The sequence below is a fragment of the Amaranthus tricolor genome, chromosome 16 (genome assembly GCF_026212465.1).
Source record: "Amaranthus tricolor cultivar Red isolate AtriRed21 chromosome 16, ASM2621246v1, whole genome shotgun sequence".
NCBI classification, from domain to species: Eukaryota; Viridiplantae; Streptophyta; class Magnoliopsida; order Caryophyllales; family Amaranthaceae; genus Amaranthus; species Amaranthus tricolor.
This window is the reverse complement of record NC_080062.1, coordinates 1,014,832-1,031,032: the sequence shown is the minus strand read 5'-3', so window position 1 is coordinate 1,031,032 and position 16,201 is coordinate 1,014,832. Positions and strand designations below refer to the sequence as shown.

The 16,201-nt window shown below is 33.8% G+C and overlaps 1 protein-coding gene across 1 annotated transcript; it reads right to left on the bottom strand.

Moving 5' to 3' along the window:
* Positions 1-3,118: 3,118 nt before the first annotated feature.
* On the bottom strand, positions 3,119-8,693 carry LOC130802215 (probable receptor-like protein kinase At5g38990). The gene is made up of 3 exons (XM_057666139.1): positions 7,715-8,693; positions 5,566-6,003; positions 3,119-4,948 (listed from the first exon to the last, which is right to left on the bottom strand). The coding sequence occupies exons 1-3, from the start codon at positions 8,542-8,544 to the stop codon at positions 3,385-3,387; spliced, it is 2,832 nt and encodes a 943-aa protein (XP_057522122.1). The 5' UTR covers positions 8,545-8,693; the 3' UTR covers positions 3,119-3,384.
* Positions 8,694-16,201: the final 7,508 nt, after the last annotated feature.

Genomic DNA, 16,201 nt, shown 5'->3' with positions numbered 1-16,201 from the left:
TGTTCTTTATTTTTATTTTTATTTTCCTTTTTTTTGTACTTTTTATTTTATTTTTTGTATTTTCTTTTTTTTTTTTTTGAGCAACTTAACCTACAATTGTAGGTTAATAATAGGTTAAAGATGCTCTAGGGAAATTCATATTAAAGTTGATATTATTTAGGGTTAATCGAAATCTCGTATTATTGCAAGATAATCAGTAAAAGTTCGTATTATTCACGGTTATTTTTTCTTAATATTATTACTAACATTAATAATATGTTGATGCTAATTACAATAATACTTCCTCCGTTCTGAAATACTAGTTACATAATGGTTTTTGACACTATTCATCATTCAAGTTTATTTTATATATTGCGGCTAATGTGTAAAAAAAATATTGTCAAGTGAGATCTTATTTGAATCGTCTAATCGCATAGTTTCATAATATTAATTTTTTTAATATTTTTTAGATGTGTATATTTCAATATATAAATGATCAAAATAACACATTAAATTATATAAAAAGTCAAATATAGCAAGTATAGTGGAACGGAGAAAGTACTCTATACTAAAACTAATATTGTTAACAATATAATAATTTGAATACTAATGATCCTAATGACATACGGTAGGGTTTATGCCATTTTACCTCAGCCAAACTTTAATTGTTCGATTCTTCTCTCACCAATTGATAAGCAACCTTTTGGAGAATTTAGCTTTTGCAATAACACTTAGATTACATCTATTGTTTATAAAGTTAACATCAAGCTAAGGGTCACCATTAAAAAAGGTGTTGAAGCTAAATTTTTAATTTAAAAGCATGCTTGTATCTGTGTGAATATTTAAGAAGAGAAGAAAAGTCAAATTATGAAAATAAAAAAAATGATAATATGATAAGAGGGTAATGGAAGATTATCATTTTATTTTGGGGACAAATATTCGATATGTTTTACCCTTAAAATGAAAGGATTAATTTTTCAATTTGTCTTTCTCCATCCATCGCTTTATAACCATTTATTACCATTAGGACAATTATATATTTTTTTATTTTATGCTCTAATAATACTCTCTTTTAGTTTAATATTTATTCCCCCATAGATATTTACATTGTATAAAAACCTAGTCTTGTAAATACAAAATCATGCACATAGGCCAAATCAAGGATTGGTTTGGGGTATATTATATGACTCCTGACTCTATATGTTTTACATTAAAAAATAAAAATTAAAAATTACTCTTGACTTGTATTTTTGTTTTTAATATAACAAAAAATTTTCAAGTTGAATCTTACTTAATTAGTCTTAATGTAAATTTTATTAATATCAATTTTTTATAATTTTTATTATCCATAATTATAGACATTATGAATTAAAACAATACATTGAATAATGTGTATAATCAAATAGGCACTCAAAAGAGATTGAGGAAGTATGTTTTTTGCTTATTAGCCTTTAAATAAATTTAATCTTTTTTGATGACTCATTATACTAGTATAAGGTGTGCAAAGCTCATCCGTATATATCCGTGGATCCACTCAATTGTCATTTTTTTTAACTCCTTCTTATTCTTATCAGATGATTTATTTTTTTTTCATACTATTCACCAATTATTCTAGTTTATATTTTATTCTCACACAAATTGTTGTGTGACACGGTCTTATTGTGAGACGTTCTTCAATCATGAGTTGAATAACTCAATTTACAATTTTTAATAAATAAGTTTCTTGTTTTGAGATCGTTTCACCGAAAGCCGGTCTTTCACAAGAGTGGCTATTATTCTCAATATATTAATAAGTATATATGATCTTGTTTGATTCGTCTCAATATATATTTTATTATCATTAACTTTTTATAATTTTTAACAAACACTTTTTGACACATTAAAAATTAAAATGATGTATAAAAAATATGAAAAACCATATAAGGTATTAGTACATTAGAATAAAAAAGGTTATAATACTTCAAAGAATTCAAAACAAATAGATTTTTATTTAAATAAATTAGTTCATAGCCTAGGCAGGTCCAACCTTGGACTCCTTATTTGCCATCTTCCAATAAAAAACAAAAGCTATGATCAATCAATTTATCAAAATGGCTTTTAGCATAGAAGAAAATTAAACAACTTTATAAATTTGTTCTTATTTTACTTGAGGGCCCCAATAGATTATACTCAAAAATAAAGATAAAGTTGCCCAACTTTAAGGGTTGATCTTGACTCTCAAGTCTCAAGTCTCATTTTGCCACTCACCAATGGACTTGGTCCAATTTGTCTACTTAGTATACAAGTCTCTCCCAAAAGTATTCTTACTTTTATCGCTACATTTTCTTTTATTCTTGTAATTTTTGTTTTTAGATTTTAATGTAAATATAAAAGTTAAATAATTTTTATTGTAAATTTTTAAAAGTTATAATAAATAATATTTAAAAAATACATATCGAGACGAATTTATCAATATTCACATATGAATATGTTTTTTTATATAAATTAATGAGAATTATTAATTAAAATTTGACATAAAATTTTATAATTCCATTTGAGAAGAGTAAAAAAGAATTTTGTTATGTATGTATGTGGCAAAGTAGAAAAAAACTAGACTTTTATAAATTGCTAATCTTGCTCTCTTCTCTCTTTTTTTTCTCTCAAAAAAATCTAACCTTCATTGTAAATTTTTGGGGCTACTATCAACCTTATAATGATCATGATAGAGGGAAGACTTTAGTATTGGATCTCCTTTATAATGATCATGACTTTTTTTATATACTCCCTCATATTCAGCCTACTTGTCACATTTACCTTTTTTACACTTGTCGAGGAACATTTTAACCTTTAATATCTTTAATTGTGCATATTAAAAATTATCAAAACTTGATATTAATAATCATTGTATTGAAACGAATGAAATAAAATCCCGCTTGACTATATTTTACGTTATAGATTAAAAATAAAATACAAATTAAGAGTGATTAGTGAGTAGTAACCAAAAAGTAATTGGGACAAGTAGGAAGAGTAGGAGGTAGTAAAATTTTGTTTGATTAAAATTATTATGTATTTGATCGATTGTTACTCTGTTGTAGATGTCGTATGATATTTTTATCAATAAATTATTAGATTTTCTTAAAAAAATAACTAAAAAATGAAATGGACTAACACGGCACTTATGCATCTTATATTTTTATGATATAATTATTCATATTAAAAACACAACCGTACCTTGAAATATTCAAAATATAATACTAATTAACAAATTAACAGTTATATTTATTATCCTCAAAAAAAAATTTACAAAAAAAATATATTTTCTTATTTCTTTTAGATACTCTTGTATGAGAAATAAAAATCTTATATTCTCATGTCGTATGAAACACATTTTATAGAGAAATCGTCTCATACAACAATTTGTACGAGTCATCTGGCTTTTGGGTCGATAATCTCAGAAAAAACCGAACCAGACTTCATATCAATTATGGGTGATTCCGATGAATTAAATGTAGTAGTTCTACTATCCAATAACTTTTTTGTGCCCATATCAACCATCTTAGTATCAGAAAAATCATCATTTAATGTGGTCGATTCATTCTCAATATACATTGAACCTAATGCATTTTCCCCATCAAGTTTAAAACTTATCGTAGAATCTGAAATTTCTCCTTGAGGATCATCACTTAAATTGTTTTGCATAATTTTCTCCGCGGTTTCTTGTAGTTGTAAGGCAAATTCAAGGCCCCAAACTACGTCCCCCATCGAAGGACGATCACTTCCATGTTCTCGTATACACATTTCTGCCACTTCTCCAAATTTTTTTAGACATTCGGGTGCAATTTGCCCTGTTAGATTTGGATCGACAATTGTGTGGAGGGTTTTATTTTTGTAGTTATAACGAGCCCACACGGCTAAGTTCACTTGTTGCTTGGGTAGATTAGGGTTCATCGCAAATCGAGCACATAAAACCTCGAACAACAAAACTCCGAAGGAGTATACATCTGATTTCTCTGTCAATTGTTGACGTCGATAGTACTCTGGATCTAAATATCCAACACTTCCTTTAACAGCGGTACTAACATGGGTAGGACCCATATCACCAGGAGTGGGTCCTACCTTTGAAAGGCCGAAGTCTGAGACTTTGGCCGTCCACTTATCATCAAGAAGAATATTCGTAGACTTGACATCTCGATGAATAATCAATTGTTTAGCACCCGCGTGAAGATAGTGCAAACCGCGAGCTGATCCAAGACAAATCATAAGTCGTTGCTTCCACGACAATGGTGTATGGTTCTCGCTTCTCTCGGGATTCTTGTACAACAAGTGATCCCGAAGAGTGCCACGTGGCATATACTCGTAAACTATGATCATTTCACCGTGTTCGTCACAATATCCGATTAAGGACACCAAATGTACGTGACGTAGTCTCGATAGCATCTCGATTTCTGTTTCAAACTCGCGAGCGCCTTGCTTCGATGTTGTCGTAAGACGTTTTATGGCCACAATAGTGGCTCCATCATCTATTGAACCCTTGTAAACTTTACCGAACCCACCGGTTCCTATGATCAAATCGTCGTCGAAATCGTTCGTAGCAACCCTAACTTGCGCAAATGAGAAACGTCGACAAAGATCGGACGGCAGAGAAGAAATCACACTAGCGGTAGTTGCATTAGATCCAGAATCATCCAACGGCGAAATCCACTTAAGCTTGCTAGTATCATCTTTGCTCATTGTTTTCATGAATTTTTGTTTCTCATTTTTTCTTCGGAAAATGATTATGAAATATATTGATGATATGAGTGCGACTACTAGAATAGCACCAAGGATTCCTCCGATAATCGGTATTAAATGATTAGAACTATTCGACGATCGATTATTACCTTGTAAAGATGTTAAAGTCATAGTGATATTAGGATTTGGTGCGGCAAGAGAACCATTTGAAGAGTTCAACTTGAAAATCTCCAATCCATTGAGCAAGACATCGCCATATCTAGAAAAACAAGACAACAGTTTCAACTTCAATGCAAATTTGAAAAAGTCATTAAATAAAGTATTTTTAGAAGGAAAATATTCTTGCTATCAAACAAATAATTAGTCTATATGCTCTTTTGAAATTGCAATAATGAATCATATATAATACAAAGACTAAGAAATTGTAAAGGCATTTATATTGCATAAATCTGGATTAAAATTAAAGTAAGGAAACAAAATTTTTCGTGGTGGGACCACTTCCATAAAATAAAATGTGGCAAGAAAAATAAACAAACTAAAAAAAAGAAATTTTTTATTTTTAAAAAAATAGAGAAATGGACTTCAGGTAAAAACAATTGGAAAAGTAAACTTCACGTAAAATTGCTATCTTAAATAGCGATTTTAAACCCATATTGGCTAAAAATGTAAGTTTTTGGGTCAAAAGATTAAAAAAACACACGGCGAGTTTGACTTGATTAAAATATATGCAAATGTATTGTAGAAAGTCTTTCCATTCATTCTTATGATAGGCGTTCAATTTTTAACCCAGGGGAAAATCAATGCTTGACTCCTAGCCTCCTCATGCACGGGCCGGATTCTCGATTTCTTACCCATAAAAAACAATGATTAACTTACGTTGAGGTAAGGTCGGGAGTAAGTGTCACTGAAAGAAGACCTCTGGTTTCGACACTAGCTTTGTTGGTACCACTACCTTCAAAGAGCGTAACGAAATCTCGATACATTGGAATGAAAATGCCACCAGTTAGCGCAAAAACATCAATATCATGTGCACCCATTTGATTGTTGATACTAACGTGGAAAACTCTTTGGCCAGTGTTGTTGATTTTGGAATCTAACTCGCAAAAATGGAGCCTCACAAGATAATTAAATCCAACATCGACCTCGAACAACCATGTCATATTTTGGTTTTGCTTCAATTTTTTAACATATGGTCCCATCAACCTCATTGTCAAGTACACTAATTCTGGCGCTGTATAAGATGGTGTTGCAACTGTATAATTGAAGTTTGTGATTGTGGTATCGTTGTTCAACACTGTGTAGTTTAGACCATTACTGATCATGTACAACATAAAAATAAAATTAATCAATTTATCATCATATATGATAGATTCCGCTTAGGACTGGGTTTGTGGGTTCGTGACCGACAAATTATACCTACACCCCATCTGAAGACAGGACAAGAGGAAAACAGTCATAGCGACGCTCAAATAAAAAGAGCACTGCAAAAAAAAAGAGACGAATGAAACCAAATACAATACCAAAGTTACATGTGTTCAACACAAGCTAAGGTACAACTCAATATAATCAATATATATATATATATATATATATATATATATATATATATATATATATATATATATATATATATATATATATATATATATATATATATATATATATATATATATATATATATATATAATTCAAAAATAAGTACATAAAAGTAGTAATGCTATTATTCCGAATTTAAAATTGTATTTGCAGTTTTAAATGATTACTTAATCATCTAATCAAACTTTTGGATGAATTGAGTACTTGATATGACTTTAAAAGGTCATGTTAAGGATTAGAATCTCATTCATCTAACGTTTAAAGTGGGAATATATACTTCAAATATACGGAAGACTTGTATTGCATGATGCACACTTGTAGCCTATAGTGAGAAGAGACGTGATTGTACTTCTATATTGCACATTTCCTCCGTTTTTCTTTTATGTTTTATAGAATAATTTTACATGGTTCTTTATTCTATAGTATCTTACATATTGCGATTATTATATGAGAAAAATATATAACCATTTGAGATCTTATTTTATTCGTCTCTCCACGCATATCAATATATTATCATATTATTGTATTTTTAATTATTTTTAACTCGATCTTATAAACGCATTGAACTTAGCAAACACGGGAAGAAACAAGTATATATATACATATTAGTGTGTGATGTAGTAAACACATTCAAACACTGCACACAAGTTAAAGATGTCACTGCTACAATCGACATATTGGTCAATTATATTTACCAAGAGTTTGTTTGGTCAACAAATAAATACTTAAATTCCTATAAAATTTTTAATTTCTTAATAAATTAATAACTTAAAAAAATTCTTTGACATTGTTTTTTTCTTTTTCTTTTGGTTGAATACTGAAAATGGAAATTATCACATAAGTATAGAGCTATGAAGATTGCATTTTTATCGTTACTTAAAAGAATTTTTTATTTTTATATCATAAGATTTGAATAAAAATAATCTTTTTAACCTTATTTTAACATTTTAACATTTGTATCTTTCTTATGATCCTTATATGTTTCTCATTAACTTTACAAAAATATTTTTTTATTAGTTATAGTCCTTATAATTTTTTCAATGACTTTATTTCAATTTTTTTAATAATTATATATGGTGTCTACTTTTTTTTCATTAAATTAAATTTATTATTTAATAAAATAATATATTCATTATCTAAAATATTATATTTTTCTTGTTTTCATTTACATTTCTTATGGAAACTTGATAAGAAACGAAGAAAGTGATTGAAAACTTTGTAAGAAAAAAATACTATTTATTTTTTTACTTGACACAAATAAATTAATTACTTCCTATGCTTTTTGGGAATTCAAAAGAATTTATATTTCCTGGTGACCCAAAATTATCTATCCACGAGATAGTTTGAGTTTATCAGTGAAACAAAGAAAATTAGAAGACAATTGTCTAAAATTAAATTCAGGAAAAATGAAAAATATTGTTGAACTTACATCATGTAGTCATCGTCTCTGCCGAACCAAGTCCGGCTAAGTCCGGAATCAACACTCGGATCCACGATCGACCCACCAACGTTCAGCCGGATAATATTTTCCATAGCTATTGAATCCGAAAAATTAAACGGGTTATTCAAATAATCTTGAATCCCACCCGTAAGATATGGAACCATATTGGATCCGGAACGGTTAAAGTATAACCCATCAGGAACAGATATAATCTCCAACCCGTTTATGAACCCGAACCCATCCGGGTTACTTGGTGAGAAAGTTAGGTTTAGACCCTTTTGCCCGTTTCCTTCGTTCAAAGAGATGTAAATCTCTCTTACAAGCCCCTCGGATGTTATGGGCGCAGTTGTATTGGCGTGCGCGTTCGCGTTAGTCGTAACAGCAAACGCGCTAAAATTGCGCAAAATATTGAACCCATTAATTGTGAGCGAAAGAAAAGACGATTTGGTGTCTATGATGTCGTAGGATATGGATAGGGGTGGAAAGTAGAGGCGGACTAGTTTTGGGCCCCACGTAGTAACAGGTATGGAATATGTTGTCGTGGCCCGAAATATTCGGGCCATGGGATAAGGAGTTGAAGCCGCCTCCACTGCTTTTGCAGTGGAGTTACTGGTGGCAGATTGCGTTGCTAGAATGAAATCTTGATCGCTCTGCCATCTGTTACCGCGCTTATCAGTGGGTTGTGGAGAATTTTTTGGTAGGCCAAAGTTGATGAAGAGGTGGTCGGGTGGTTTATATGGGGTTGTAATGGAATTTGTTAGTGTTGTGATGAAGAGGAAGGAAAGAAGTGTAAGGAGCATTTGAGGGTGAACGAACATTATTGGAGATTGGAGATAGAAAATTAAATGATTTTGGATAATAGTATTTGTATTTCTATCTAATCAATTTAAATTCAAAAATGTGATTTTTGAGGTGCATTATTTTCAGAGTAATAATTTTGTATAACACTAATATGTATGTTGACCGTTTACTTATCTTCTACATGACAAATTGGATACAAATATCAATTTGAGCACTTGAAAGTTATTATTCCAACTAAATTTGTCATTTTCTCTTTTGGTTTGGTGAATTAAACTTGTTTAATTTTTATTTTTTTAAATATTATAACCTCACAAATACTTGTGAGTGAGAAACGTTTTCTTTAAGTAAAAAATCTCTGATTGGATCAGCCCATAAAATAAATATAAAAAGAATAACATTAAGCTTTAATGGACTGGATTTGAAAGACAATTTCTCAGAAGACTAGAGCCTGCGGTTATCACATAGTTTTTTTTAAATTTTTATCGAAATGGTTATGGGCTTAAGGCTATGGTCATTAGCCCATATACCGCCCAAATTCGGAATCCTAGTGGAAGAGATAATGAACAGATCAAACATGTTTTTTCTATCTAAATATTTAACTATTTCTCTCTTATTTCTCTGTAAAATATCAATTTACTTGTTTTTTTCTTTCATTAAATATAATGTTGGTTTAACATGAATAAATTTGGTACTTCCTCTATTCTTTCAAATTTCTTGCAATTAGAAAATTACACTATTTATTTATTATTATTAATTTTTAATTTGTTTTAATTATTAAGTTAAAGCATAATCAGGCGTGTTTTTATTTGATTTGTATCAATACAAAAATTATTAATATTAATTTTTTATAATTTTTCATTATAAATAATTAAAAATATTAAAAATTAAATTAATTAATTAAATAGTATAAAAAAATCAAATATTACAACTACTTTGAAACACAGAATTTACTACTTATCAGAGAAATAAAAAAATAAAGCAGTGACCACTCACAAGTTGCATAAGACGTCAGTGTTATGTAGAACAAGTCAAGAATGGCATGAAATTAAAGCTCAATTATTGAATAGTCAATAGACAAGGACATTAACATATGAATATGTATGTCCAAAGTTTTAATAGACAATTAATTAATGAACTATCATTTTTTCATTTTGGTAAAGCATTATTTAATTTGTAAAACTAACTTAATTAATTAAACAAGAAGATTCAACAAATTAAATTAACAATTTCATTATTTAGATACCTTAATAATTGACCAAGAAAATATAATAAATTAAATTAACAAAGTAATGGATGATCATTAATTAGAGGATATTATTTCCATTGATTATATGATGATTTGTCAGTATTTTTATTTTCGCCAAATTATTATAATTTTTTAACATATAATTAAAAATTTGAAAATAAAAAATAATTTTAGGTCCCAAAAATTGTGGGCCGTTATGTCGTCATATATGGTGCTTTTGTTAAAGTGTTGGACCTGTGTATAGAGGTTTGTTTGATGAATGGTAATTGGTTGGAGGTTGAAGCTATTAGTTAGTTTGATTAGCTCAAAGAATTGACTTATTTGCTACTTCTCAAAGCCAAAGGTTTAGGCCAGCCAACTGTAATTGTTGTGAATGGGCTATTGCAATGGTGAAGAAACAATAACAAAAGAAATGCAAAGACAAACAACCAAAATAGAGCACAACAATGGAAGAAGCAAAACACAAGATGTATGAGGTATCTATGGATACCTCCACCTCAAAATAAGTAGCTTATCATTAATATAATCAAAAATACATTAATGACTCACCTTTCCAAGCTTTTAGAACAGCCTCTCAAAGCAAAGATTGAACCTTTAACTCAATCTCACACAAACATGCATAACACAAGGATGAAGAACTCTTATGATGTGAACCCTAGCTTTCAATCTTGTATATACCTCTCTCAATTCTCTAATGATGTTCTAAGACTATAGTCACAAAACATATTAGAATAACTTAGGATAAAAGGCTTAAAAGCCCACAAAATCCCTCACATAAAACAAAAAGCTTTTGTTTTGTTCGCTGCCATTTTGCTCGATCGAGCGCCCTAGGCTCGACCGATCGAGTGCTTTCTCTGAGGCTACTGGAACCCTGCTGCATTAAGGTTCGACCGAGCCAAACATGCTCGACCACTCGAGCGGTCTTCAAAGCCCTCCAATCTTCGTGCCTTGTCTTTATTAAGACACCCCAAATCATTTACCTTGATCACTTTATCAAGCGATCCAAATCTCAATCCTCCATAGCTCATGTTCCTTACAACTTCACTCTCAAGAGTGCAAGACAAGGCATGAGCAATCAAGTGATCAAACCCATCACCATGGTCATTAAAATTGGGCTTGACTCAACTGTAATAAAGATGGTTTGTATAAAAATAGTTGTTGGCATTTGGTTGCTTATTAGAAAAATAATTGAGTCATAATTCCAAAAACCATCAAAAATATTACCCATAGTAGCTTTTGGGTTATGACTTTAAGTTGTTTACCAGAAACTTTTTTCTAAATGTCCAACAAAAAAATCACTTGCAGCGCGTAAGATGACAGTAGGAGAGACGTGAATGTTCAGTTGGATGTTGTGACAAACCAACATAGATAAGATTAAGAACCGTGTTTTGAGATAAAGACTAGAGGCTTCACCCATCTCTGCAGAGATGCGTGAAAGTAGATTGAGATGATTTTGGCATGTACGAAGGAAGACCGTCGACATGCAAAACATCACGGTAGATAGAAGTAAAGTCATAATAGGCCTAAGAAAAAGTGAGAAGAGCAAATTAAAAATGACATGAATGAGTTGTATCTTTCTAAGAACTTGACTAAAAATAAATTAAAATTAGTTGGAGACGTGGTTTTGGTGTCCGTGAGCATCAATAATTACCTTTGGCTCATAGTCTTGCCTTTATGATTGTGTTTGTATTTCTCTGGCTTATGCATATAAGCTATTACTAGTCTTAGCTTGTTTGTTTTTTCTTCTTTGTCTTGCTAGTCTTTTTGGTTCATTTGCGGGTTTTCTTGAGTTGAAGGTTGTACAGACTATAATTTTTTTTACCTCTTTTGATAAGGTAAGGTATGTTAACTTTAGTGATCAAAATATACTTAATATGAAGATTATAAATTTATTATTAGGAAAATTAATTTTCAAAATAATAAAATTACACTCTTTTAGTCTTTAATGACATATGAATTTAATCTACTATTTATAGCTAGAAAGAAATAGAACGGGAACATCTAACGAAAGGAATGCATTTCACATTTGTAATCTGGCACGAGCAATTACCAGCTTGAATTTTGGTGCGGCAGACTGGTCTCTTATTCATAGATTCATTTGTTGTGCGACAGCGGAAGTAAGTTCGTCGAACAATAATGAAACAATAAGAAAATTCAATGCAAAATAAGAAATTGACACGAGAGATTTAACGTGGTCAATGTGATAGCTACATCCACCGGCACTAAGATTAAAAAATTTCACTATGATCGCAAAGAATTACAAGATGAATCTCAATAATGAGTACAACTACGCGAGCCGCGAAATGGAGACAGAACGCACTCCGTGCCCCACGGACTAAGGCAGCAGCTTCTCCGCGCCCCGCGGACCTCCTCTTTGACCCATACTCATCTTCTTCAATGGTGCTTGCTAATTTGAGTCACCATTAACAACAATCTCCACCTTGACAAAAACTCGTATTCAGCAAACGATCTCCTCAACACAAAGTGAACATATCTCAAGCCAAAACCCGATGTAAAGCTCATGCATAAGCCGTACATCCCGATAAGTCTTCAACCAAGACTCATCCCGACAAATCTCCAACCAAGACCTATCACATACTTGTCACCAAGTATAGCAACTCATAATGCTCCACCTGCATCACAAGCCCCGGGCAAGCTCCACCTTAAGGCCAACATGCCTACAACAAAAGCTCCCTAACACCGCCCCTAAGGGCCTACTACATCACATAGTAATCAATATTTAGCAAGTCTAAGCAATGTTTAAACTTACTAAATGGAACAGACTTAGTAAAGAAATTAGCTGGGTTGTCAGCGGTCCCGATCTTCTTTACCTTTACCCTCCGTCAATACACAAGAAATAATACCTAACATCAATGTGCTTGGTCCGATCATGGTGTACTTGGTCTTTAGCTAAGCAAATGGCACTTAGACTATCACAATACACCGTAGCAAAATCCTGTGCGATACCCAGTTCACCTACAAGGCCTTTGAGCCATATGGACTCCTTAGCTGCAGAAGTTAAAGCCATGTACTCAGCTTCAGTAGTAGACAACGTAACCGAAGACTGCAATATAGACTTCCAACTAACCACAGAACCACCCAAAGTAAACACATACCCGGTCACCAACCTCCTGGTATCCACATCAGCTGCATAATCAGAATCACTATATCCAGTTACCAAACACTCCTTACCATTCCCATATGCAAGACCAATATCAGTTGTCCCTCTTAAAAATCCTTTTCACCCCCTGCCAGTGCTCTCTCCCAGGTCGAGCCATGAACCTACTCACAACACTAACAGCGTGCGTAATATCCGGCCTAGTACAGACCATAGCATACATCAAACAACCAACAGCGTTGGCATAAGGGACTCTAGATATATATGCCAACTCCTCCTCAGTTTGAGGTGACATAGACAAAGACAATTCACAGCTCATAGATGTTGGTGTACTTATAGGCTTTGATTTCTCCATCCCAAAACGAGATAAAATCTTTTCGATGTAACTTTTCTGAGTCAAGAAAAGCTTACCTCTAGCTCGATCCCTATAGATCTCCATACCCAAAATCTTCTTAGCTGGACCCAAATCCTTCATGTCAAATTCCGAGCTAAGCAACTCTTTAATTCTAGCAACATCCGATTTATTCTTTGTGGCAACAAGCATGTCATCAACATATAACAACAAATAAATCATGGAACCGTCATCCAACTTACTATGATACACACAACAATCATACGCGTTCCTATCAAAACCATGCGAAACCATAAAAGAATCAAACCTCTTGTACCACTGCCAAGGGGATTGCTTAAGTCCATACAACGACTTTAGCAACTGCATGCATATTGCTCTTTCCCTGGGATCTTGAATCCCTCGGGCTGCTTCATCAAAATCTCCTCCTCCAAATCGCCATAAAGAAAAGCCGTCGTAACATCCAGCTGCTCCAGTTCAAGGTCAAAATGTGCTACAATCGACAATAGCACACGAATAGAAGTATGTCGAACCACTGGTGAGAATATCTCCACAAAGTCAACCCCTTCTACCTGACTGAACCCCTTTGCAACTAGCCTAGCCTTAAAACAAACTTTCTCAGATTTAGATGATCCTTCTTTCTTCTTAAAAATCCACTTGCACCCTACAAGCTTTCTCCCCTCTGGTACCTTCACAAGTTCCCACACACTGTTCTTGTAAAGAGACTGCATCTCTTCACCCATTGCAGCAAGCCATTGCGCCGACTCACTATAACTAATTGCTTGTTTATACGTGGCAGGTTTATATAACTCTACATCATCAGCAACACTCAATGCATAACCAGTCAAATTCTCAACAAAGCAAGTTCTTCCTTCCATCTCTTTAATCAACCTGACAGGCTTCTTGATAACTCGTCTAGGTCTCTCAAGAATGGTGTCAGATTGACTAGATGACCCCTGATTATACTGCTCCACCTCCTCCCCAAAGTTAGGAGAGGATGGAACAACCTCAGGTTCAGGAGTACTCGGCACTGGAGCCTCAACATCATCATCAATAAATTGCACTCGAGGTAAATCAGCAATGGATGACTGATGTACCTCAAGTACTCCATCTGTCTGCAGCAAGTTTTCCCCTTCCTTTCCCAGATCAGAAGACTCCGAGCTCTTCTTGGAATACATGGTGCTCTCATCAAAAGTGACATCCCTACTAAGAATGACCCGACCCTCTGAAGGTGAATAGATCCTAAACCCCTTCACACCATTACTGTACCCAACAAAACACCCTTTCTTCGCTCGTGGATCCAGCTTACCCTCACTAACATGATAATAAGCAACACAACCAAAGATCTTCAAATTAGAGACACTAGGCAACTTACCACTCCAAATCTCAAACGGAATTCCGAAATCAATTCCCGAATGCGGACCCCTGTTGATGATATAACAAGTTGTCATCACAGCTTCACTCTAATACTTCCTCCCAAGCCCTGCATTAGAGAGCATGCATCGAACTCTCTCAAGCAGTGTCTGATTAACCCGCTCTACAACACCGTTCTTTTGTGGTGTCATCCTGACGGTATGATGCCGACCAATACCCTCATCTGCACAGAACTGATTAAACTCTTCTTTGCAAAACTCTAGCTCATTGTCTGTTCGTAGCTTCTTAATCTTCTTACCCTGTCGATTCTCCACCAAACCTTTCCATTGCTTAAAAGCTTTGAAGGCCTCATCCTTTGACTTAAACAACCTAAGCCATGTGTATCGGGATTTGTTAGCTAAAAATGACACAAAATAGCGAAAACCTCCCATACCTTCAACCCTAGATGCACCCCAGCAATCTGAATGGATATAATCGAGCACTTCATCAGTAATGTGAGCACCCTTGATGAACTTTGACCCGTGTTTCTTCCCAAACACGCAATCTCACAAAATTCAAGGTTAGCAACCTTGATTCTGGATAGTAGACCCCTGTTAGACAATAGCTGCATTCCCTTCTCCCCTATATGACCAAGCGTCATGTGCCAAATCTTGGTCATCTCCTGGTGAGACGCTGATGCGCAAATTGCAGAACTAGACAGTGTAACACCCTCAAAGACATAGAGGGTGTTCCTCTTGATACCCTTAAGTACCAACTCCGAACCTCGGTAAATGGACAACTCCCCATCCAAAAACACTCCATTGTACCCCAAATCATCCAAGGTACCTAATGAAATCAGATTCTTCCGCAAAGCAGGGACATGCCGTACTCTAGTCAATGTCATCTTTCGCCCATCACTAGTCCTCAATCTCATGGACCCAATACCCGTAATCTTACAAGGTGCGTTGTTACCTACAATAACTTTACCCCCATTGCAAGACTCATACGTGTCAAACCAATCTCGACGTGGACTCATATGGAACGAACACCCCGAATCTAGAACCCAATCATCAGAAAGATCCCCAGACTTAGCAGAACTCACTAACGCCAAGTTTTCTTACGAATTATAGTTCTCCTTCGATTTTTCCTCAACTACAGTAGCTTGGGACTTGCCCTACATCACTGGACAATTAGCCCTAAAGTGACCCGGTTCCTTGCAGTAATAACAGGTCTTCTCCGCAGTCTTACCAAGTCCCTCATTGTCGTTTCCAGCACCCGACCCAATATTATTGCCCTTGTTAACCCCCTTTTTCTTTTTAGACTTCCCGGACTTTACAAACAACCCACTGCCACTCTCCCCGTTATCACCTATAACTTTCTGACGAAGTTCCCTAGTATGAAGTGTTGCCTTCACTTCTTCTAAGGTCAGTGAGCCTTTTCCTCCATTACTGCTAATTACCCGTCAGTTAACCCGTTTTTCGACCCCGCAGTAGTACTCTTTGAAGCCAACGGACGCCAGATTTGTTGTTGTTTCAATAGAACCTTCATCTTTATTTGCCATAGCCCGAAGCTGTTTTTCCCGGTAAATTTCTCGATTCTTATTGTAGA

What these genes read in the sequence shown, in the direction of transcription:
- LOC130802215 (XM_057666139.1), bottom strand. Translation starts at nt 8,544, where the DNA reads ATGTTCGTTCACCCTCAAATGCTCCTTACACTTCTTTCCTTCCTCTTC. An exon ending in AGAGACGATGACTACATGAT is followed by an intron (nt 6,004 to 7,714) that starts GTAAGTTCAACA and finishes GTACATGATCAG; the next exon opens with TAATGGTCTAAACTACACAG. An exon ending in ACTCCCGACCTTACCTCAAC is followed by an intron (nt 4,949 to 5,565) that starts GTAAGTTAATCA and finishes TTGTTTTTCTAG; the next exon opens with ATATGGCGATGTCTTGCTCA.